This window comes from Microtus pennsylvanicus, chromosome 5, assembly GCF_037038515.1.
Source record: "Microtus pennsylvanicus isolate mMicPen1 chromosome 5, mMicPen1.hap1, whole genome shotgun sequence".
NCBI lineage: Eukaryota > Metazoa > Chordata > Mammalia > Rodentia > Cricetidae > Microtus > Microtus pennsylvanicus.
In genome coordinates, this window is record NC_134583.1 from 85,034,793 (window position 1) to 85,060,235 (window position 25,443).

General features: G+C 50.9%; 1 protein-coding gene across 8 annotated transcripts in view; it reads left to right on the forward strand.

Moving 5' to 3' along the window:
* Nucleotides 1-25,443, forward strand: part of Shank2 (SH3 and multiple ankyrin repeat domains 2) — a 443,257-nt gene that overhangs the window by 36,926 nt on the left and 380,888 nt on the right. For all 8 annotated transcript variants that reach the window (XM_075972893.1, XM_075972896.1, XM_075972898.1 and 5 more), the window contains exon 3: nt 14,816-15,035. In XM_075972893.1, the coding sequence (XP_075829008.1) occupies nt 14,829-15,035 (207 nt within the window). In that variant the 5' untranslated portion in view covers nt 14,816-14,828. The remainder of the gene's footprint in view (nt 1-14,815; nt 15,036-25,443) is intronic.

Below are 25,443 nucleotides of genomic sequence, written 5' to 3' on the forward strand. Positions count from 1 at the left end.
CAGGGTCTTTTTGTTGTTTCCAGTGTGTGCTCCATGATAGCTGACCTACCAGCTTCCAAGGATTCTCTATCTCACTATAGTCACTGGGATTACTGGTATGTGTTGCCAGGCCTGGCTTTATGTGGGTTCTGGGGATTTGAACTTAGTTTCTCATACTTGTGTGGCAAATACTTTACCAACAGTCACCATCTTCATTTTGAAATGAGTGTTTGAGTCTGTGGGTATGAGTCCTGGGATGTGGAGGGGACTCAGGTTGGCTTGTGCCTTCCATGAGACTCTGCTGCGCGTACCTCCCTCACAGCTGTTGGCTACAGGCGCATTTCCAGGCTCTTTAGGGCAGTATCCATAGGCTGCCTAGACAGACCTTCATCTTATGTTTAAGGACATAGGGAGAGGATGACATGAGCCTCCAATGGCCACGTCCTTCATGAGGGTGTTGAGTCCCTAGAAGTTCTTCTGTTACCTGGTTCTCAGTAGGAACCTCCTCTCAGGGAAGAGCAGATCTCATGAAAATTGCTTGCAGGTACATATTCAGCCATACATAGAGGTGGAGGAGGCGGGAGAGCTGTCATCCACCTGCAGAGAAGGTCAGAAGGTCAGTGGCTCCTGTGATTGCTAATGCTGACTGTCAACGTGACAGGATCTAGAATCACCAAGGAGACAGCTCTAGGCGAGATGGTGAGGGATTGTCTAACTGAGGTTAACTGAGGAGGGAAGACGCATTCTGACGATGGGGTCGCTATCCATGGTGTGGCCGCCATCCATGGGCTGCTGTTCAGGGTGAATAAAGAGGAGAGACCGATCTGAATGCAAACATTCATCTCTCTGTGCTTCCTGACAGTGGATGGAGTGTGAGTAGCTACCTCATGTTCTTGCCGCAATACCTTCCCCACCGTGATGGGCTGTATCTCCTTCAACTAGGAACCTAAATAAGCCCTTTCTTCCTTATGTGGCTTTTGTTGGGGTATTCTGCCGTAGCTATGAGAGAGTAACATAGCTCCTGGCCGTGGGCTTATAATTGCTCCCTGAATGTGGGTTAGGCTGGTCCCCAGCAGTGGTTGGATGGGTTTATGAAGGCCACGTCATGCTTTGGCTCATGAGAAAATGATGACGGTGGAAGTGATGTCCCCGGCTCCTGCTTCTCTCTCCCGTAGGCCTTTGGAAGGTGAGTGAGGCCCGCATTCCAAGGCAGGATGGGCAGGGGCTCAGGTGGGGCTGAGAACCTAGAGCAGACAGTACAGGGGCCTTTGAGAGGAGAGCTATCTGGGCGGGAGTCTGACTGTCGTCTAACCGGGCTTCACAGGGAGAAGTCAGCAGGCTCGCGCTTGGGGCTTGGCTTTGACCCCCCTCTTTAGGCTGTGGGCACCGAAGATGAAGGTTGCTGAGTACAGAGGCCACTGGGCTGGGTCACATCCTGGAACCTGATACCAAGGACCCAGCACATGGCTGACCTGCAGCTCGAGGGTTTTAAATTTTCCAGACATATTCTCTGAAGAAAACTAAAACATTGGCATTCAGATTGCAGAGGACCCTGGTTCCCACCACTGTCTGAATTACAGGAATCAACCAAACCTAGCCGGGCATAAATACTGTCATCAAGCATTGATGATGGCAGGCTGGACAGCCACAGCCCCACGTAAGGCACAACAGGGCTGTCCCCAGGTTGGTCTGAGTTTGGCAGTCTGAGCTCTTTCTTAGCACTGCAGGCTTTCTCCAGTCTTGACCAGAGTTGGTGTCCCTCAGAGGGTCACCCCACTTTATGCTAGGGCTGATACTGGCTTTTGGAGGCATTAAGAACTCTGCATAGAGCTGTGTGAGTCTGAACACTTGTTTAATGTTTTAAGTGTTTTGGTATCATACATATTTCAGTCTTAAAATGCCAGTGCCATTTCTCTTCTCTGTCCTTTGAGGCTGGTGTGTGTGTGTGTGTGTGTATGAGTGTGGGGTCTAGATGTCTTTCACAGGGGTCACCTAAGACCATTGACAGCACAGATATTTATATTATATTTTGTAACAGTAGCAAGATTACAGTTATGGAAATGAAATTAATTTTATGGCTTGGGTCACCACAACATGAGGAACTGTATTCAAGGGTCACAGCACTAGGAAGGTTGAGAACCACTGCTCTAGATCAACTGACCAGCCACCCCCCCCCCCGGGATCCCCTCATCTCTACCCCCCACCCCAGGGCTAGGATCACAGGTACATGTCATCATGCCCAGTTTTTATGCGGGTGCTGGGAATCTGAACTGAGATCCTTACACTTGTTTGGCAGGCACGATTCTGACTGAGGTATCTCTCCAGCTCATAGCTCTGCAAGTCTTATTTACCTGGGACTAGAACTTGGGGACCTTACTCAACTCTGAGCACTGTGGTTTAGAAGGTACATCAGCCTCAGGCCCCAGAGGCAGTGACTATAGTGTGAAGATGATTGTAGTCGAGGTCCCATGGGTGACCCTTCTGTTTGGGGTCTCAGCTAATGAGTCACACTGTACTGGTCTAGCACCTGGGCCCAGACTAGAGCCCAGCAAGGCCACCTTTTCCTCTGTTGTAGCCAAGGTCCCCAATTAATGTCATTATAATTTAACCAGGCCCGATGCTGCAGAAATGCGGCTGGGGTGCTTGCTGTTCCTATGATGGTTGGTCCAATTGCTCAAACACAAGTCTGTGGGTACATTTCATAACCACGAATGGTGCCCTTAGTGACTCCTGGTGTTGTAGGGCTGGGTGGGCGTTTCTCTCTGTCATTTGCTGGCAGTGTGAGGGATCCAGTTGCCTTTTGTATGTTAATCTCCTACCTGGCTAACATCATGACTTTTTTTTTTCTTTTTTGCTAGTTCAGTTTATCTTTAGATTCTCTTGGGCTTTCAATGCAGAGTAGGTAATTATCTGGAAATAATGATTACTTCCTTTACTTTCAATCCGTGAGCAGTGTGTTCACTTTTCTGCCTACTTGCATTAGCTGGCGATGCCGTGCCCTAGAAGTTCTGTTCAAGTCAGGGGACTTATTACTCCCCAGCATTGATGAAATAAGGGATTGGTTATGATGGAGGGGTCCCTTGTTCCTTGGTGTCCATGGAAGACTGTCTGGTCTGGACTTCATATGCCTGCCGGATGCAGGGACTTGCTGGATGCAGGACTGAGAGCGTCTGACTGGGCAGCACCGCAGGAGAACTCATGGCCTGTGGCTCTTTACGTCATTGATTCCATCTCGTCCATGAAGCCTTTGCTTTGCACCCCCTCCCAACCATGATGGCCGGCTCTGCAGAAATGTCAGGTGATGGTCCAGATGTGTGATGAAGAAGGCAAGACCCGAGTGCATTGTGGCGCCTGCACTCTTGGATTCTGTTGTACAGAAGCTAATGTGCAAGCCTGAACAAAAGCCGGGTATCACAGGGTCTGTTTGCAGTAAGAGCCAGGGTGAAAGCTGGCTGGGGCCTGCGGAGAAGCACAGTTTGCAGACTTCATTATCTGGTGGGGGGAGAGGGTGATGTAGCTGTCTGAGGCTGCCCCTAAGCTGGCCAAGGAAGGATGGGAGCAACCACATGGGTTGCCCCATTACTGATATCAACCAGGAATGGCACTTGCTTCCTGTCAATGACAGCACTTTTTTACCAGCCTTATTTCCAACTGACCTAGCTCTCCAGACCTTTGTAGAACAAACCAGCCCAGCCTGGCGGACCTCTTAGGCAGTGGTGGTTAGTGGAACTAGTTTAATCTGGCAGCACGTGTTTTCTGACTTATACCACAAAGTCTGATGCGATGAAGATGTTGCAGGGCTGGAGACATGCCTCGGCGGCTACAGTGCCTGCTATGCAAGCTGAGGATCAGAATTTCCCGTTCCCAGGACCCATGTGAAAAGCTAAGCGCAGTGACACACATCTGTAGTGCCAGCGCTAGAGGGGGAGTCACGGAAGGATTCCTGGAGCTTGCTGGCCATTCAGTTTAGCATTCTAATCAGTGAGCAGAGAGACCCTGACTCAAAAAATAAGGTGGAGAGCTACTGAGGAAGATACCCATCATTGAGCCCTGGCCTCCACACCAATACCTACACATGGACACACATCCAACAACGCATGAACGCATGCATGAACATGTACACACACACACACACACACACACAGCATTGTTGAGTGGTTATTATGCCCCCACCATCTCTTTCTCCTAAAGAGCCATTTCAGATTTCCTACCACCACTGTCATGTGAGGACAGTTCCTGCCTTCAAAGATGCTGACTGCATCCAGGCAGCTTCCCTTCCTTTTGAGCAGGTTGTCTGTGGACTCCAGGGACGGGTTCAGGTAACATTGGAAGAGGCCATCTTAGCCGTTCTCTGAGAAGCTTCCTTGCAAAGCACTGAGGCGGATTTGTTTATAGGGGGACCCAGACATGCATACTCATTCCAGGTGGGTCTCCCAAACCCACGTGACCTGAGAACGGCTAGAGAACATGTGCATGAGATGGAGGCAGTTTTCTAGCACAGGGTGGCCATGCAGCTTGAGAAGGCACTGAAACCTGCAGCTCGGTCACTGGGGGAGAGATGCAGGCCGAAGGGTAGGGCATCAGAGAAGGGGGCACTCATAGGACCTTTTACTTTGGTTCACACAACAGCACACATGAGGACAGACTTGGAGGGGTCTGTGTCTTAGAAAGCATTTAGGAAAATTTCCAAAATTCCCAGTGAACCAAGGCAATCTGTCCCTGAATGCGCAAGGCACCTTCTCGCCGAGCATTTCATCAGTGTTTTGGCTGTGACAGTGTGGGGGTACCAATCCAGAGCACCTTGGACAAGTGGACAGGAAGTGTAGACAACAGGAATCCACTGTCTCCCATCCTGGAGGATGAAAATGAGAGACGGAGGGGTTACAGGTCTGGCTTCTGCTGAGCCTCTCTCCTTTTCTTGCTAATAGAGTTTTCTAGCTGCCCCTCATATGCCCCTCACATGGTAATCCCTCTGCATTCCTTCTCCTCCCCCCCCCCACCCCCGTATGCGAATGTATTCACACTACAGCGGCTGTTAAAGACCCTGTGACATGGGATTTAGAATCACCATAAAAATACATATCTGGGCTTGTCTGTGAGGGGGTTCCTAGATTAGGTTTATTGAGGTGGGAAGACCTGGCGTGTGGGTGGCAGCATCCCTAGTCTGGAATTCTACAATGTATAAAAAGAAAAAAAACAACCAACTGTTCACCTCTCTGCTTTGGAGGGTGGATACAGTGTAGCCAGCTGCCTCATATTCCTGCTGCCTCTGTGCCTTCCTCACCATGATGGACTGTGCACCCCCTCATACTGTGAGCCAGAGTAAACCCTTACTTCTCTGAGTCGCTTTTATCAGGTGTTTGTAACAGCAGCAAGAGAAGGAAATCAACATGACTGAAGCAGGTCTGATTGTACCATATTGGATTTCCTTCCCTTCCTTGTAGTGCTCAGGGAAGAAGCCAGGCAGGCACTCTGCTACTGAGCTCTGTCCAGAGCCTCTTAACCACTCTTTGAAAGCTTTCTATCTGAGTCATGTGACCAGGGCCAGGGAGCAGGATTCCTACACGAATCTGGGGAAGCACACAGTTCAGCTTACTCCACAGATGTCTGGACATCAGCTTGTGGATCTCCTACAATTTTGGAGTTGGTCTCCAAAACTTTCAGCTGTTGCCTGGAGGTTTTTGTCTGTGTCTTCCAGGAAGATCAGCCTTCACATAACTGACGAGTGAGCAAGTAGGAGAGTGTACTTGCTCGTGCAGCAGGGGCATTTAGACAGCAGCGCAGATGCCTCTTTAGAATCTTGCACAGTGGGGACACATCCTGTGTTGGCTATTTTTGCCTTTGCTGTGACCCAATGCCCGACAAGAAGCATTTTAGTGAAGGAAGAAGGGCTTGCGTAGGTTTGCATCTTAGCAGGGCAGGCCTGTCAGCAGGAGCAGGAGGCAGCTGGTCACATGACCTGCAGTCTAGAACCCAAGCTCACAGGATGGCATTGCCCACAGTTAGGGTGTGTATTCCTACCTCAAAACACCTAATCTAGGAAGTTTACAAACTCACCCAGTTTATCTCCATGGTGATTCTAACTCCCATTGAGTTGATACTCAAGATGGGTTATCACACAGCCATAATATGGGCGGGTTTCATTCATCTACATCCGTGGTGCTCTGGTTGGGTAGCTGGAGCAGGCTGCTTCTCTGGAGAATTCGAGGGATAATGGGGTAGAGTGGTATAGCTTTTCAACAAGGCTCTCTTGAGAAGCTGATGCTGATGCAATCTGGCCCCTGTGTGACTGACCCCTGACCTCTCTGATGGGTTCTGTCCCCAGGGGTCTAGTGCTCTTTTTGGCAAATTTGTTTTCTGTTCTCCAGGTTTCCTAAGACCCTGCCCTTTATCCTGTAATGTGACCTTGACCTAGGTTTAAACACCTAAACCAGAGGGTAGCTTGGGAAGGGAAGGTCTCCCTGTTTTAAGGACCAACAAGTTTTATACATTTAAATGCACAAAATAAGCCACACAGTAAAATCTCTTACCCTGTGGCTTTGAGATTCCCTCTGGAAGGAGACCGCTCTGTGCATTTTAAACTGGAAATTGATCTGTGAACCTCTAAGATTTATGAATTGATCCCCAAAGGCTTTGTAGCCATCGCCTGGACAGTTTTGTCTGTATCTTCCATTGCAGCTTGGCTTTAATGCCCCATGAATAATAATACATGAATGAGTGGGAAACTGTATGTGCCTGCCATTCAGGGACTTAGGTGACAAATAAGCCAGTTTAGGTTTTAGATGTTTCTGGACACTCGTAGCAAAATGCATCATCTTTGTGGAAATTGCTTCTTGGCGGTGGCTTTTCTTCTCTTTTTATTAATAGCTGCCCAGCAGGGCTGATGCAAGAGGCCCGCACTGAGTGTTGACCCTACTGACCTGGGAGCTTATATCTCTGTATTTACTCTGGAGAAAAACGGTTGTGCTAAAAGCAATTGCTCAGGGTGGCACAAAACCACCCTTTCTCTGCCTCGCCTTGCCTGCTTTCTGTTTCTGAACAACCTTTTACAGTCTGATCCTGAAGGGATGCAGGAACCAAAGACAGCCTCTGGTCGCCAGAATGAAGACAGACAAAATGCAAGGCAGCCTGTTCTGTTTGAGAGTGGGATAAAGGATGAGTGCGTGCTTATGAGGAGTGCATGCTTAGTGTAAGCATGTAAGCGTGCCCTGTGGAGCCAGTAGGGTGTTCACAGAGCAACTTCTGTTCCAGCAAACCTAAAAGTGAATGCGCTCAACCGCCCTCTGCCCTTCCTCGGAGTTAATCATTAATGTTTGCCCAGGCTCCTGTCCGGTGGCCAGGTGTCTGCCCTTCCCACGGAGCCGTTCTTCACATTCCTATTGGGGTCATGACCCTCCAGGTCAGGTCTCTGGCTTTGGAATCTCAGGACCCTCCTGCAGCGAACCTGAGGTGGGGCTCAGCTGGTTCTTTCTCCAGCCAGCCCACTTCCAGACCCAGCCTCGGGCCTCTGTGGACCTATCAGGTGAAGCCCTTCTTAAGTACCTGCTTGCTTTGGAATGTCTTTGTGAATGAGATGTTGCTGGTAGTGCTTTGGACTGGGGAGCCCCGCTTTATTATTCTCCTACGACATCCTCGCCACCCTCTTTTATTATGGAAAGAAGACGTGGAGTTAAGCTCATCTCATAGTTCTGGCTTTTGCCCAGTCTTGCAGCCCAGGAGTGGTGCAGTTAGATGTGACCTGAAAGATGAGCATTTAAAACGGTACATTTCTAACATGGCTACTTGTCGCATTTCTGCCCAAATCCGATCTGAACCATATCCACTGGGTTGGGACACTGGGCTCTGTTCCCACTTGCTGGTGGTAGCTGGAGTTGACGCTCTACTGGGGCAGATTCAGGGCCATGCTCTGCCCATCTCTACCTCACTGCATTCCACTAGCTCCATAGCCTACCTCCTGTCTGGCATGTGTCCACTGAATGCTCACTGTATCCCATGTGATGGATGGATGGTGGCAAATTAGGCGCACGAAAGTACTCATGGACACGCGGGTTCATCAGGTAGCTGAAATGACAGTCATTAAGTGAGCTTTTAAGAAAGCCAGTCAGAGGCCAGACTGGGTCTGATGGAGGAGGAAGTCAGGGTTGGGGTGGAGAAATGGCGATGGCCACAGGTGTTTGCTTCAAGCTCTTGGATGCAGTTAACCAGGAGTGGAATGCACTTTAGAGGGGCTTCCTGTGCCCCTGCCCCCAGGGCGGGACTTCTGGGGATGGGAACTTCTCATTCGCTCTCCAGGCTGGGATAGATCTGACCTGGGCTGTGCAAGCTCCAGTGGGCTCTCACATCTGTTTCCCAGGGCTGACAGAGAGCTGTGCTGTATGCTGGGGCCAAGGACGAGTGCTCCCTTCAAGGGGAGCCAATGGAACACAGACCTTCTTGCTCCTCAGCATAAGCTTCTGCCTCTGACTGGTTCCTGGATGCCCAGGAACTCAGCTGCAGCCATTGCTCGTCAGCCACTTCTGTCTGAGCCTGGCCCAGCATCTTTCTCTCTGGCCCTGAAAGCAGGGCAGCCTCAGGAGCTGGAACCACTGGGCCAAACTAACACCTGTCAATACAAAAAGCTCCGTGAGATGGAGCAGGAAGGGCCTGGCTTCCCTAGATATATTATCTTTTTTCTTCTTTTACTCGAACACAGGTTGTTTTAGAAATAGCTTGCTTACTTGCTCATCTTCGGAGAGACCCCAGGGGTCCAGCCTAGCAGGTTGTGTGGCTGTGGTGGGGACCCTTGGTGGTAGAGGCTGAGCAGGTTGGCTGCATGGTGAACTAACCACTCAGCAGTGTAGCCCACGCAGGCAGGCAGAGCTGCAACAGGACCATTCTGACTTCAGCCTACCCTGGTGTGTGAGCATCTTTATCTCTTTCCTACAGGCTGTCAGCAGAGACCACCCTGGGTGCTGCCATTCCACCAGAGATCATTGATAGTAATGTATGCCATGGGACCAACAATCTCTTGTCCTATTGGCCCCAAGTGGCTGGGCCACCCTGTGCTATGTATGCCCCAGTGTCAAGCCTGGAGTGTTGGGAAGCCCCTATAGCTCCTGGACCCGTCTGAGCTGGTACTACTTCTGCCTCTGCCATGGCTGTGTTCACCACTACCCACTGTCACCCTCTGCTGCTGTTACCACTACTGAGGCTGTGGCCACTGCTGCTAGCACCACTGCCAAGATTTTGGCAGGCAGCAGATTATGCCAAGGGATGTCTTTGTAGTCAGGCCCCTCTACCATCACTTGACAGCACAGCACGAAGGAATCCAATGAGCATGAACATATCCCGTGCTGAATGCAAGAGTAAGAATAGATTGCATATCTGCCGAGAGGTTATGTGCACAAGGCCAGCCGTTAGACAACCGCCGAGTGAGTGCTTGCACTATCCACCTCTTTGTGTATCTGAGCATCGTCCTGCGGCTCATCAGAGAGCCAGTCTGGGAGCCCTGTGCTGTACTCTGCTCCCCTGTGCTCCAGCACAGGCTTCTGTAAAGTCTGTTTGCCCTTCCCCGGTTTGAAACAGAGCAGCAGAACCTATGGCTCAGCTGGAGACACTAAGAACTGAAGCTGGAGGCACCAGGCAGGCCACCTTGACCTTTTATGTTAATACAAATTAGCTAAGATTTCCTCACTTACTTTATTTAATGCAGAAGGAGTCTGTCTGCATGTGTGTGCACCATGAGTGTGCCTGGTGCCCATGGAAGCCAGAAGAGGGCGCTGGGTCCCCTGAAACTGGAGTAAGATGGTCATGAGCTACCCACGAGGATTCTGGAAACTGAACCTGGGTCAGGGCTCTTCACCATGAGACTCTCTCCAACCGTTTATTGATCCTTATACATACTGATAAGAGCCTTCAAGCAGCAAACCCCACACCAGGGAGCGGCCCCGTGGCCCCCCAGGTCTCTGTGGAATGGTGAACTCTGTCGTCTTTCTGCTGCCCCAGTGTGGACATGCCTCTCTGACTCTCAGGAGAAGCTGATCTGTGTTCGTCTGCTCTGTGAAACTCCAACTGTTCTGAAGTTAGAGCACAAGGTCGCCTCAAGGTTAATGAGGACCTGTGACTCCAACCCGTGGCTGTCAGCCTGCAGGCATTGTTAGGCCACCTGAGAGCATTTAAAGTGCAGTAGCCTTGGTGAGGCAGTTCAATAAGAATTTCTGGCCTGGCCCTGCTGTGTTTGAAAAGACTGCACAGCCAGGATGAGAGCATGAATAGTTTCTTCAGAACCATAGGCCTGGGTGGAAATCCTGACACAGCGTGTAATTATCTCACCAGCTCAGCACCCCTTAAACCCGTAAATCCAAAGCACTTTGATATCCAAGCCTTCCTGAACAGAAACATTAAGACATGAGTGTAAAATTCCTCTCCTGACCTCAGGGCATGGACTGTAGCTGAAACATGGGTGCACTTGGCTGTGGTGTGCAAAATCAGCACCAGGCGACACACGTGTGACACACAAATGAATTCATGTTCAGACCTGAGTCCCATCCACAGGGCGTTTCATTACATATATGCAAATATTCTCAAACCCCCAAAAGTCTGGCATCCCTAGGGGCGAGGGATCTGTACCTTGTGATAACGTCAGGTCAGGTTTGAGTAGAGATCCTGGCTAACACTCACACAGGTGGTGAATGACAGGAGAGCTTGCCCAGCACTTACGAGCAAGCTCTTCAGAGGACCCGAGTTCTGTCCTGGCAGCTTGCAGGAGATCCAATGTCCTCTTCTGGTCTGCATGGACATCTGCACTCATGTGGAATCTGTACTCTTGGGCCTGTACAGAAACACATAATAAAAATAAGTCCTTAAAAGGATGGTGGATGAATAAACAAGTGAGTGCTAAAAGTTGCTTTGAAGCTGGAACCAAACCAAGATGCAGGGGATGCAGGGGTGGCCGGGCCGGGCCGTTACCTAGATGCAGGGGTAGCCAGGCCGGAGCCTAACTGAGATGCAGGGGTAGCTGAGCCGGAGCCTAACTGAGATGCAGGGGTAGCCAGGCAGGCACCTTACCGAGATGCAAGGGTAGCCGGACCAGGGCCTTACTGAGATGCAGGGGTAGCCGGGTCCTTCAATCACCCACCTCGGGTGCCTTTCTGGATCCTTGGGTGGCTGAGAAGATTTTGGCAGGAATCATGAACACTGTTCAGCTAGTGAATACAGTAAGACTAGTTTTCCTTGAGATAGGTAGATTACTTAATTTTGAGACATGATCTCACTATGTAGACCAGATTGCCTGAACCTCATAGAGATCCTTCTGACTCCACTTCTCAAGTGCCGAGATTAGAAGCATGCAGCACCGTGACCTGGCCTGCCCTGAGATTTTACAGGGTGAAAGGGTGAACTCTTGGACTTTTACTTACAAACGTTCCTGGCTGGTTGAGGGGGCTCACTGCTGAGGCTGGCCCTGCGGGTGGACTGGGCAAGACTGAGGCCCCAGAGGAAGCACTGTCAGGTCCATGGGGAACATCGGCTCCTGTCTCCGTGGGAAGATCCTACTGAAGAACCTTGTGAGGAGGAGTGTAATCAAGTGACCTGGGAGTTTTGAGGGTTGAGGACTCTGTGGGATTACTGGGCCCTGGGAAGCACTGCCACTAGCTCCTATCCTTTGGTGTCCACAGGTCAGGGCTACATCCTTGATGATAGGGAAAATGCCAGGTGTCTGGGTTTTCATATGAACACTTTAGATTGGCAAGCATTTCTTTTCTTTCTTTCTTTCTTTTTTTTTTAACTAAGTGTGTGTGTGTGTGTGTGTGTGTGTGTGTGTGTGTGTGTAGGTATGGTAGCTGACTTTAATTATCAACGTGATACAATCTAAAGTCACTTGGGAAGAGTCTCAAACTCCAGCCCAGGTCCAAGGTTAATGGGGCTGGCAAGTTGGTGCACGTGCCCCAGGGTGCCTGACGGTGAGGGCAAGTGGCCTCGCTGTGTGCAGAAGTGATGAAGGGTGGGGCTAAGAGCCCCTTGCAGTTTCTGTCTGAGCTACAGGGTAACTGCAGCCCAGTGCTGTTTGGAAGAGGCCAGGTGGGCTAGGACTGGGCCTGGGGTAGCTGTAGCCTGAGGCCTTGAAGAAGGCTGACATTGTGGTGTGTCCACAAGGAGACAGCCATGTTTGGAAATTATCCAAAACTCACTGTCAGCTGAGGGCCCAAAGAATGAGAAAGGAGCCTGGGTACCCCTCAACCCTTCAGGTGTAGTCTGGGCACACGGTGTGGTATTTGAATCCCTATGGAGAAGGCAGAGCAGTGGTCGTGTTAGATGAGCTGGTTCTCCTGGAGTACCCCGACTCAGGAGCACTGGCTGAGTGCCCATGCTGATACCCACTGTGTCCCTGTGAGTGATGCTGCTGTGTGCCAATATGTTACGAGGCCAGAAGATGACCTGGCTTTACACATGGTGGCCCTGGCACACGTGGTGGCCCTGGCACACGTGATGGGCAGAAGGTGCACCTGGTGGAGCCTGTTGCTGCCTGCCCCCTGTGAAGACAGGTAGTGCATCACTGGAGTGTGGGGACAGACATGAAGAAGCACTGTGGACAGTGGCATCCCCCAGTGTGAATGACCGACAGTGGATTTACCGTGCATTATGAAGAACCTAGTTAGGTATCTGTTGCTCACCCTCCCTCCTCTCTCCCCTTCTTCCGTTTAGTCACTCATCCTTCTACCTACTCACTTGCCCCAGCCATTCATATATTCATCTATGCGCAAACAGTCCTCCTACCCACTCACCCATCCACCTATCCTTTACCATCCATCCTCACACCATCCATCCATCCTCACATCTGTCCATCCAGCTGTCCGTCCACTCACTCAGTCATTAACTCAGACATCTCATCCGTATTTACCTCTCCTCCGTGCATGCGCAGACTCGGGCAGCTGTTCGTGTCTCATCCATCCATCTCCTGCTCCACCTGCCTCCCCACATATCCCTCCATCTGTCATCCATTGATCGCTCTCCTTCCTTCCTCCTCCCTCCTTCTAGAGGGAGGGAAACCCCTTTACTGCTATTCTCGGTTCTCTGCTTTGTGCCTCTGTGATCCACAGAAGTAAAGGCTGTTGACACAGCAGCCTACACTTCCCCGTCCTGGGTTAAGCCTCTATGGAGAGTGACTCAAAGGCTTGTTTAAAGCACCGGCTTTGGGGTAGCATCTGTGCAGAAGAACAATGGAGATGAGAGAAGGGACTTGATGTCAGGTGACAGTCTGTGGGACAGCCCGCATAGGGAGAGGAGTGCTGGAGAGAGGCCACTCGGAGCAGCCTGTAATGTGGGCCCCCTGGGCTCTCTTGTCTTCTAGATGATGAGTATCAAAGTTGTTTGTAGAAGTAGACCTTTGTCCTCCCTGGGTAACTACAACACACAGGAGATACCTGTGTGTTCAGCCTTTCCAGAGGTTGACACTTGTCCCATTCGGCTGGGCCCTTCCGGCAAGCACATAGCCCTGTGGAGCTGGCCATTCCTAACTCTGCCCTTCTGAGCGGTGCCTTCTAAGATGCCAGACTCCCTTACCATTGATGCCTCCCTGGCACGATGTCCTGTGAATCTGCTCGCCTGTCTGTAGGACTGTCCTGTGTCTTTCCAGCCACAGGCCTAAGAGGTTGTGTGACTCTTTCCCCTGTGCCGGGAGTCATGTTTGGGGTCATCCAAGCAAAGCTCAGGTTTCATTTGTGCACAACTGTAGAGCCCGTGGCCAGAGGGCACCACAGCTTGACCAGGCAGTGTCTGAGTTATGAGGGTGACCATGTTTTCCCACTGGCCCAGGGCATCCCAGCCCCATGACCTTCACCTTCTTGACAGAGTTTCCATACAGGTGGAGCTGCTGGTATGATATGGCACATTCCCTGCCAGGTCTCAGAAATTCCCCCAATTTAGGCATTTATCCTAGGGATGGGGCAGTGTCATCTCTGTAGCCACCAAATACAGGATGGCTTTTCTGGGTCCTGTTGGCACTTTGCTTTTATTTCCTGATCTTGTAGCCCAGGCTGACCTCAAACACATTATGCTGAGGTTGACTTTGAACTCATAACCCTCTTGTCTCCACCTCCTAAATGCTAGCATTATAGCTTTTTGCTGCCACACCTGGCCATGTTGGTCTTCCTGGTGCTCGCTTACGGCCCTGCTCTGAGGTAGCTGTCTACAGCTTGACTGGGCTTTTGCATTGGAGCTGTCTCTGCGCTGGCTCTAAGGAAGGGGCTCCCCCAGCTTCTGCCTTGGGGATCCCCAACTCTCCTGGCTCCAGCCTGCTCAAGACTTGGGTCTCTGTTCTGCTCTTGGACCTGGCAATGATCTTTCTGAGTCTATCTTCATCTTTTTGTGCTATTTTTACTCTGTGCTGCTAGCCGCTCTGTGTTTGAAGTAGGGGGTTATTACAACATGACTTGCCGCCTTCTGACCCGGTGCCTGCATTCCTTCCCCTCCTGCTGCCACCCTGGCCTCAAAGAAAAACCAGCGGTAGCTGTTCCTCCTATGTGGGCAGCTTCAATCTACCACTGCTGCCATCCGGTAAATTCCCGTAGTCGTGGCCGCTGCTGCAGCCAGCTGGGACTCCTTCAGAGCAGCTTCAGCACAGTGCGAGGGACCTCCCTGGTTCTGGTCCTGACTGATACTTCTGCCCAAGCCCAGGGGAGGAGGAGAGAGGTGCCCAGTTCTTTCCACTTTTAGGGATCTGACGTACAAGCACATGGGTGCCATGGACTGGTGACTCCATGGACTGGAGATCACATTGGCAGACCCAGGAACTAGCTCAGTGGGCCCCTGGGTCCTCTCAGTATTCCTATTGATTTATTCTCCTGTCTTTTCTTCGCAGAGATCCAGGCACCATGCCACGCAGCCCCACATCCAGTGAGGACGAGATGGCCCAGAGCTTCTCCGACTATTCCATGGGCTCAGAGTCAGATAGTTCCAAAGAAGAGACCATCTATGACACGATCCGGGCCACCACAGAGAAACCAAGTGGCCCGAAGATGGAGGAGATCCAGGACAACACCTTGGTGATTCGAGTACTCATCCAGGATCTGCAGCAGACGGTGAGTCCCTGTGGGCAGCAGTATGCGCGTCCGCGCTCTGCTTGGATGTCTGTGTCTAGTGGCTTGAGTGGTGACTGTGGGGGCCTGTGGTACACCCTAGGCCTACAAGCTGGTGTTCTAGACCCATGTTCCTGTGTAGCTCTAAGATGTTTCTCATCCTTAGCCCCCCTTCTTTCTTTCTTCCCTCTGCAGCCCACAATATTCACTGAGCACTCTCCATTCCTCCTGCGTTCATTATTGAAACCTTGTTGCAGAGAAATTTATAAAGAAAAGAAATTAAGGTGGGCTCCTTGGTTCTAGAGGGCCAAGCTCAAAGGCTATCCGGGGTGGTGGTCATCTTTTTAGCAGAGTCCCAGGGTGAGCCAGGATGCCATCGGCAAAAAGTGGGGGGATTGCATACATGCTTATATCCAATGTATCTCCCTGTTCTGTATTTACCGGGATTTGAGAACTGGATCCCCCTGACTTGACTTCGTCTCATTCTACTTCCTCCCCAAAGTTCCTCTTCCAAACATCATCATTAAGTTTAGTTCCCATACTTTTCATTCTTCTCGACAGAGATTAGATGAAACTGGGAACCCTAGGGGGTAACCAAGCCATGTCCAGGCTATACCGTAAGCGCCTTGTGCTAGGTCAAGCCTCCAAGCCCCAGGCCTCAGAGCTAATGGTCCACGGGAGCCATTTCTAGTCTTACAGATGAAGCACAGTGGTGAGTGTATCAACCAGCAGTGTTGATGCCTCAGCAGGCACGGTAGCCTGCTGCATCCTGTCAGCTGCTCTCCCCTTCCTGGAGGTGGGGAGTCTGGTCTGAGTGGATCTCATTTCCCCACACTACTCCAGCCACTACCTGCTTGTTCCTCAGTCCTGGGCCCAGCATCATTTCCTGGGATGTCCCAAAAGTCCTCAGGCCACACTGATCACCCTGCTCTGTCCCTGAAGATGGACTTGCTCCCCCTGGATGTGGGCTTCTGCTGCTTGGGTTGGGGAGAGGAGGCAAGCTGGATGTGATAGATGGCCATGGATGTTATGTTTATATGTGACTTCCCAGGAGGTTCCTGGGCCTGGTGTTTTCTCATTTTTCTCTGCCTTTCTCCTTCTTGTTCTTCAACTCCTTGGGGCTTTTCTGATGAAACTGGAAGCTCACAGCAGAGATAAGCGCCAGTTCCCATGAGGGGTGGGATCTGAATTGTTGGTGCTTTGCTGGTCTGGATGATCAGGCTCTGGCTCTACCTGGGGCATCACACGGGTCATGCTAGGGCCTTTGGAGAATCTGCTCCATGTCTGGGTGTCTGTGACAAGAGGGGATGTCAGTTAATGACAGGGCCAGGAGAGGCAGCGAGGAATGCGCTCTGGGCTGACAGGATGAAGGAAGTGAAGCGGGGTAGTGGGGTGACAGGGTGGGAGGTGGGGTGTGGCCATGGGGGTGGTGGGATGACGGAGGTGGGGGATTGAGTGGTGGGGTAGTGGGGTGAATCAGATGGGAGTGGGTTATTGGGGGATGGGGTAGAGAGGTAAATGGGGATGGGAGTGGAGCAGTCGAGTGGGAGATAAGGGAGGTGGGGGATAGGGTGGTGGGTGGCAGGGTGAGGCAGGTGAGGTGGGGTAGCATCTCTCTAAGCTGCCGTTACCCAGCTCCTGAAGACAGGCTGTAGGGAGGGCTGCGTGGGTGCAGATCACACACACACACACACACACACACACACACACACACACACACACACACACAATTCATTAATGAATATCTCTGACATTATCCGTTTGAATTTAAATGGAGAAAAGCCAGTGAGGAAACAATGAACATTCATCTTTTTTGTTGTTGCTGCTCCAAGAAAGATGGTGTCTAAGGACATCTAGAGGGAAGCATTATTAAACCCATGAAGAGGGATAGATTTTCTGTTTCCCCTTAGAGTTTTCCTCTCTGGCTGTGCTTTTCCTGGGCTGCTTCTGGATTGCTAAACTAAGCTTGCACTCCAACGCCCAGGCTCTTGGAACAGCACCCCCTTCTGCTTCTATCAGGAAGAGGAGATGGGAGGTTCTCATTCAGGCAGACACTTGGGGATTCAGGCTCCTTTTCTTGGTAGCCAGGCTTTTCATAGGGCCTGGAGTCCTCCACATCCCCCTCCATATCTGTCTTGAAGGTGAGGGATGGAGAAGGTTAACTGGCGAGTGTCCCACTTCCCTGCCTTCCCAGCTTCCTTAGGAGGGTCACTTATTTGCAGACTGGGTCCTGGAAGGTTTGGTGAGCAGTACTAGCTATTCATAATTCCCTCCCTCCTCCCCTACCCCATGCCTTGTCTGTCTTCCCTCTTCTTCTGTAAGGGCTCTGCTTGTAGATTTTGCATACCTTACTTAACACTCAGCCCAGCCTACACCCAAGTACCCCCAAGTCATCCTCACTCTGTTCCCACCTCAATACTCTAGGAAAGGCCAGAAGTGCCAGGCAGTGGTGGCGCACGCCTTTAATCCTAGCACTTGGGAGGCAGAGCCAGGTGGATCTCTGAGTTCGAGGTTAGCTGGGCCCACAGAGAGAGTTCTAGGACAGCCAGTGCTACACAGAGAAACCCTATCTTGAGAAACAAGCAAGCAAACAAACGAGAAAGAAAAAGGAAGGAAGGAAGGAAGGAAGGAAGGAAGGAAGGAAGGAAGGAAGGAAGGAAGGAAGGGAAAAGGAAAAAGAAAGGTCAGAGACTTTGCCACAGCCTTTTCTTTGGCAGGTTCCTATTTTATTTACCTTGCATTGGGCAGAGTTCATTGCTAAAGGCAGAGCCTCCTTGTGAATGTGAATATCCTCCTGGGCCTCATCATGTGTGGTCTGTCTGTTCTGTAAAAGCACCGTAGTTCGGGAGCTGGAGAGATGCCTCAGAGGTTAAGAGCACTGACTACTCTTCCAGAGGTCCTGAGTTCAATTCCCAGCAACCACATGGTGGTTCACAGCCATCTATAATGAGATTTGGTGCCCTCTTCTGGCATGCAAGCATACATGGAAGGAATGTCGTATACATAATAAATAAATAAATCTTTAAAAAAAAAGCACCGTAGTTCATGGAGATTTAGTCATGGATGCTGAACTCAGGGCTTGTGGCACTGGAACCCAAACCTGGGGGACACTATGTCTTCTTCAGCTTAGCCTATCTGCAGTCAATACCATCATCATACACGTTAGCACCCTGCTGGAAACCCATTTATCAACAAATTAATTGATTCTACTTACTTGCATGTTGTGTGTGTGTGTGCATGAGTGTGTGCACACATCGTTACTATGTGGATGTCAGAGAGCAACTTGTAGGAGCTGGTTCTTTCCTTTCATGTGGGGCTCCTGGGCCAAACCCAGGTCGTCAGGTGTGGTATCAAGTGCCTTTACCTACTGGGCCATCTCGCTAGCCCTGGAAGTCTGTTTTAAGTGGAGGATCGGGGGTGAGGATTTCTTCAAAATAACTTACAGAAAACATGTGAAAATCACAGCACAAAATATACGGCAGTATGGAGCTCTGATTACAAAGCAGGAGCTGCCTGCCGCTTGGGTACTAGAGGGTGCAGGTGTGCTTTATGTGTGTGTACAAATTAGATTTTTTTCCTGCTTTGTTCATATCTGTAAATGAAAATATTTAGGAATTATAAATCAGTTCTTTTCAGTTTACTTATTTCTTTTTTTTTTAAAAAAAGATTTATTTATTATTAAGTATATAAGTGTTCTGCCTGTATGCATGCCTGCAGGCCAGAAAAGGGCACCAGATCTCATTACAGATGGCTGTGAGCCACCATGTGGTTGTTGGGAATTGAACTCAGGACCTCTGGAAGAGCAGGCAATGCTCTTAACCACTGAACCATCTCTCCAGCCCCAGTTGACTTATTTCCCGGCAGAGTCCACAAACAGTGAAGGGTGACTGCATTTTGCAATGTCTTTTTGTCACCTTAGGCTCTGATGCTAATTTTCCTCTTTCATAGTGCGGGGCCATAACTGTTCCTCCTGCATCAGCCACTAGAGCACAACTGTTTGTTGTTATTGTTGTTGTTGTTAAATTTTTGGAAACAGGGTCTCACTTAACCAAGGCTGACCTTGAATTCACAAAGTAGCTGAGGATGACCTTAAACTCCTGATCCTCCTGCCTCCAAATCCCAAATTATGGGATTATAGGCATGACTGCCATATTTGGTCTATGCAGTGCTGTGGGAAGAACCCAGGGATGAGTTGATCCCTTGCTCCTAAACAGTGTTTATTATTTTTTTAAATATTTATTTTTATTTTGAAGTGTGTGTGTTTTCCAGAGGTGCCAGAAGAGGGCGTCAGACCTCTTGGAGCTGAGCTGCCTGACATGGGTGCTGGGAACTGAGTTCAGGTCCCCTGCAAGAGCAGTACAATCCCTCCAGCCCTGAATGTGGTCATTGATCCTTCCTGGAAGTGTGGATTTGCTTGCCTTTCCTTTCTAGGTTGTTTCCTGGTGTTCTGTGTCATATCCTGTGTAGCCCGCCTGGTTGCTGTCTACGTCAGGGGAACCAGCTAGCCTCACTCTGGGAGTTTCTTCTCCACGTCTGCATCTCAGCCTCTCTCTGTTGAGTTTTCCGGTGTCTCTGTGTCATGCATTTGACTGAGCGGGTCTGTCCCTGGGGTTCTCCGATCTAGAGTAGCTCTGATTGGCTAGTTCTCCTCTGTTTTCGTAGCCCTACACTGTTTCTGATGAGTACCCCCCAGAGCTGCTTTTGGGCGCATGTTCTGATTTCTGATTATTTCCCTCCAGAGTATAATGTTGCTTAAGACAGCCGTTCCACTGTGGGGTGGGTTTTCACTCAGCGGAAGTTGACTGGCTCTCTACTCATCCTTCTCTTCTCTGTCTTCATTGTTGCCTAGGCCATCATCCCTTCCCACCCCACTACAGCTGAGGGACCCCAGCTGTGTCCTGTGGATCTGAGAGCATACGCGTGAACCCTCTCAGCTCTCTTGTGATGTTAGATGTATCAGTCTGTCGGTCTGTCTTTGCACATAAAAGATGTGGGGGTGTGGTGGTGGAACTTTCTAGAGGGCTGGGGGCAGGCATCTCCCCTCTCTTTTTCCTCTAAAGATGATTTTACATCTTTTCATTGGGAAGTCCCCTGACCAGAGACCAAGCCTCTTTCTCACTGTTGGGTCCCCTCCACCCCATCACTCAGTGAAGAGCCCTGCCTAAAGGGTCTCCCACCAGCTGACTCCATAATCTATCTGGTCTCCCACCCAGGGAAGGAAAAAAAGCCTCAGTGAGAGGGAAGAGGCACTTCCTCTACCACAGCCTTCTGCATCTCTGCAGCTCATCCGATTGGTCCTGTGGTACCCCGGTTCTCCTCTAGGCACTTTTGAGGCTGGCTTCTGTATTTTGGTTCATTTATTCTGACTTACTAGGTTCCCAGAAACTGCATCTCTTTCAGTCTTGGCCTCCAAAGCAGAGAACCCTTGACCCGCTGCCCATTCCAGTCATCCTTCCGTATAGCGTTTTAACTGGTTAATCTTTGTTTCCCAGAATTGCTACTGACATAGGCGTGCGTGCTGTGGTCTGTAAGAGGACTCCAGGGTGGCAGACTAGATGCTGAAGATCAAAACTGGGAGGACAGAGGAGGTAGTGAGGGTTAGGCTGCCGGGGACAGGTACAGACCATAGTATACCCCTTCCATGCTGGGGTCTGTCCCCAGGACGGGTGGGCCCACTCCACTCAGGCAGGATGCGGCCTTGCCTTGAGCTGATCTTGACACAACTCATCCCTGTGGGTGTGTCCTACGCAGGGAAAATCCCAGTGTGCCATAATTACACCCAAAGGTATTGAATGGCTTCGGAATGTTGCCTTCATGAAAAACACATATTAAGGTCTTGAATGTGTCCTGTGTTGTCCTTGCAGCAACCTTGAACTTGGTAGTGTGTCTGAGCATCTTTGTGGATGGTTAACACACCTACGGAGAGGGCCAGCATCTTAGGAGTGCACATGGAGCCATGGTGATTGACAGCCGGGAGGAGACAGAACCATACAGCATGCTCTCTCCTGGTCACCCGGGAGGCTCAGGATGTGCTGAAGTTTTTAATTAGGTTTTTCGATAGCACAAAGTAGTGGGTTTTCTTGTGACATTTTCATACATACAAGCCATTAAATTTTGTTCTTCTGCTTCTTCTCTCCCACTATCCCTCCCTGCCCCTTCTACTGCCTTCCCCCATTTCTACCTTCCCCCCACCTCTGCCTTCCCCCTACCTCTGCCTTCCCCCCACTTCTGCCTTCCCCCACCTCTGCCGTCCCCCACTTCTACTTTCCCCCACCTCTGACTTCCCCCCATGTCTACCTTCCCCCTACCTCTGACTTCCCCCATGTCTACCTTCTCCCCACCTCTGCCTTCTCCCACTTCTACCTTTCCCCCACCTTTGCCTTCCCCCCACTTCTACCTCCCCCCACCTCTGCCTTCCCCTGTCTCTACCTTCCCCTTCTTTCCTCCCCTCACTGTCTCCCTAACTGTCCTTCCCTGTCCCTCTACCTGTCTGTTGGTCTCCTTCCTCCTCCCAAATATCCTCCATCTTCTCCCCTCTCACAATACCCTTTTTACTCCCCACCCCGCCACGCATCTAAATCTAGATTGTTTATATGAGAGAAAGCATGAGATATTTGTCTTTTTGAGTCTGGCTCACTTTGCTTAAGAAAACAATCTTCAGTATTCATCTGTTGTTCCTGCAAATGTCATGTTTTCACTCTTTATGGCTGTATAAGATTTCATTGCATCTACATACCGTATTTTCTTTATTCATGCGTCTGACATCTATGTAAGCTCTGGTGCATAGCAGAGCAGCAGGCATCCCAGTCTGTAGGAGGAACCTGGAGGATTAGAAGGTAGCTGGGAAGAGCCAAAGCAGATGGTCTGAGGTCTGAAAACCCCGAACCTAAGGCACCCACTGACTGCCAGGTCCTCAGACCTAGTTTGCACAGGCAACTGATACTCAGTGTGGGAAGGTGGCCCCTGAGCAGCCTGCGTGGAGACCAGTCCTGGGCCCATGGTCTTGTCTTGCTGTTTTCACTTGGCATGTATCCCTGCCCTGGGAGACCCACTGCCGTAGTGTTCCTTAGCAGCCAGGATGGGTCAGGTGACTCGGGAAGGTTCCCAGAACTCTGAGTGTAGGTATAGTGTGGTATAACTTGGACAGCCACAGCACAGACATCCAAAGCCCATGTTTTCTGCCTACTTTGACCAGTTCCTGGCAGGTGACCTTCACTATAGTTCAGGCCCATTTCTCCGCAGGTCTTGTGTCTGCTTGCACCCACTGGAGTGACCAGGCATGTTGGGAAGGGCTGCCCTGGACACCTCCTGGAGACTAGACTTTTAACATTATGTTGTAACCGGAAGGACCTCTCAGGAGCATTATCAATTATGGAACATTCTGAAGACCATTTTGCTTCATTTCGTTCAAGACAAAGCCCCTGGAGGCAGAGACAGGCACTCCCACGGGTATGAGTTGTCAGCAACAGAGCGAACATTGTTCCCGCATGCTGTCCCTTGCGGGCTAAGTCCTCTGTCTAGCTGGGGACATGACACAGTTCCTGGAATCCTGCCCAGAGGAACCGAGTGGAGCTGCCAGCCAGTTTGCCCCAGGGGGCCCCCAGTGCCTACACACTGGGTCCTGGTGCTTGGAGAAGCTGTGGGACTGACCTTCACTGCCCCTTGTGGCCCAGTCCTTCTGCCTCCTGCTGCTTGCTATTTCTGAGATCACAACTCCGGTGCGTCCAAAGCTTTGGGCCAGGAGAGTCTAAGACAGTGCTGGCAAGGCACCCTGGAGCCCTGGCTGAGCAGGGCTTGCGTGGAGGACAGGTAGGGGTTGGCAAAGGGTGCCAGGCACATACTGAAGCATATTTCTGCATCATTCCAAATGCGGTGTATAACTGGCACTGCTCGTGCGACCTGGCCTTTTAAAAAGTGGCATGTACCCAAATCACTACCCAGTGAAGTGGGCTCTTCTGTTAGATTTTTTTGGGGAATAGTGAGTGAGAGAGTGGGTCCAGCACTGGCTGTGACCGAGCTGCGCGGCTGCTTGGACTTGAACCCACATTTGTCCTAGGGAGGTGGAAGAAGAGCCCTGTGCCAGTGGGGGAGGGCCCTTGAGGGTTCCCAGCAGCAGCCCCTCAACCTCCAGTCAGGCTTGGCAGCAGGAGCTCAGCCAAAGCTATCAGTCCAAGCCCCCATCTCCTCTACCCCGCCACCCTGGCCCATCTCCTGGCAGCTGCTGCAGGGAAACGAGGCTGGCCCCTTTCGCCTTAATTAGCGCTTCCATTTATGACATAGATATATCTTCCTATGGGGTATTTCATTTAGCAAAAAGCTTTTCAGCTACCACTCTGACCCCCTTAAAGACTATTTATTGCAGCTCATCCGTCCTCTCTCTTTGCTCGACTCTCTGTCCCTGTCTCACTCAGGTAACCGCTCCGAAGCCACCGCTCCAGATTTGGCACTCCTAGAAGTCTCTGCCTCTCCATTGCACTAGCCCTGCTGTCCCTGCCCCCACCTTCCAGCAGCCCCCATCTCTCACCTGCTTCTGAGTGGTCTATCAAAAACACCCTGACATCGTGCTCGTCAGTGAGGTTGAACTGGAGCTCCAGGCACAGTAGAGCCATCTCCCCCTTTTGCTTTTGGTCACAGGCAGGTGACAGTTAGGCTGGCTTTGCATATATAAAATTTCTCCTGCTTTTGAATACCAGGGCAACTCAGCGTGCTGCCAAGATGCTTGAACCCATGTCCCTGTCCAGTGGCTGAGAACAAAGGATCGTGGGGTGGCCATCTGTGGTGAGAGGGTGTAGGAAGGCCGGTACCCAGCGTGATTACCTTGACCAGCCATCTGAATGTTGTTCTTGGCCCCAGGGGAGAAGTGAATGTGGCATTTCTTCAAAGGCTCATGGTGTCTGTGCCTTTGGCAAGCAGGGAGCTGGTATAGGTGGTGAGGGCTGTTAGGCATGTTGGCACCTTCCTTCCACGTCAGCAAGGTTTGTTCTGGGTTGTTTAGGGTGCACCACAGAGGATGCTGGCTCCGTATGGCTCGCCTTCTCCTTGTTCTTTGCAGCATCATAGCACTTGTCACTATGTTTTGGGCTAATGACTAAGTGTCTTAGCTAAGTCACTCACTACTGGGAAGGCTGCCAGTGGAGGGGCTGGGTCCACAGGGTCTGGCTCCCCAGCCAAAGTACCTAGTCCTACCATCTAGCTTGGGTCTGAACTTGCAGCTAGTTCACAGCTTATAGCTCACAGCTTGTCATTCCCAGCCTCTGATTCCTGCCAGAAGCTCCTGCCTCTAGAATTCCTTCCCCTGGAATCCCAGCTCTCCCTGCCCCTGTTATCATCTTCCCTATGCAGCTCAGGGACAGATGCTCCCTGCACCATCCATCTGGCAGGGATCCCCAGCTCCCTTTGTGCCCTGAACCCTGGACCCACCACCACCACATCCCCAGTATAACAACATCTCATGCAGCGAGAGCTCACTTACCTTGGACACTTTGTGGGAAGTGCAGAGGCCCCTGGCTGAGTCTAGGTGCAGCCTGGGTCATGTCCCTTTCCTGCCTCCCCCTTGTACCCTCACACCTGGCCCAACTGTGAGCATCTGTCCCACCAGGGTTACCTTTAAAAAAGACTGTCCCCAAACAGTCAGAACAGCTTTATTGATTTATGATTGTTACAGATCACAGAGTCTTTATTTTTAGCATGCTGGTCAAGAGTTTCTAGTAAATTTGGCAAGCTGTGTGCTCATTTCCTCCATCCAGGTTTGGGGGTACTCCACCACCCCAGGAAGATTCCTTGAACCAATTCCAGCCTGACAAATGTGTATCTACCCTCTGTGCCTGTGGTTCTTCCTGTTCTGGACATTTCCACCTAGATCAGGCCACATAGTCTGTGGCCTCAGTGACTGGCGCCTCACTCAGCAGTGTGACGGGCACTGCCTTTATTCAGTTCTTCCAGGTCTTCCTCTTTCTCCGGAGGGAGCTCTATCCAGGCAGACACTCCACCTGACTTTTTCAGACTGCCTTTGAGTTATGATTTCCCTCCCAGTGCTTGACGAGCTGCTTGCTCGGTGTCTATCTCCCTTGGCCCCCTGTGTGTTTTGTTAATGCAGCCACAGCTGAGGCAGTGCATTAAAGCCTGTCTCGAAGGCCTGGGCTCGCTTAAGCCTCCCCTGTCAGTCAAGAAGGGACATTCGAGTAGAGTCCCGGGTGATTCATTTACTAGGGAAGATGTGTACCCGGAACATCCTGAGCACAACCAGCCATGAAATCTGTGTGTTGAAGCCACAAGGTGGCCGTGTGCTGTGGTGCAGTAGGTGTGGTGGAGGGGGGCAGGCATAGGGGGAGCTGAGACATGGTGATTTGGGTGGCCAAGTGAGTTCTGTCCAGAGCATGTAACTTAACTAAATTTGTACCTGTGGCCTTGA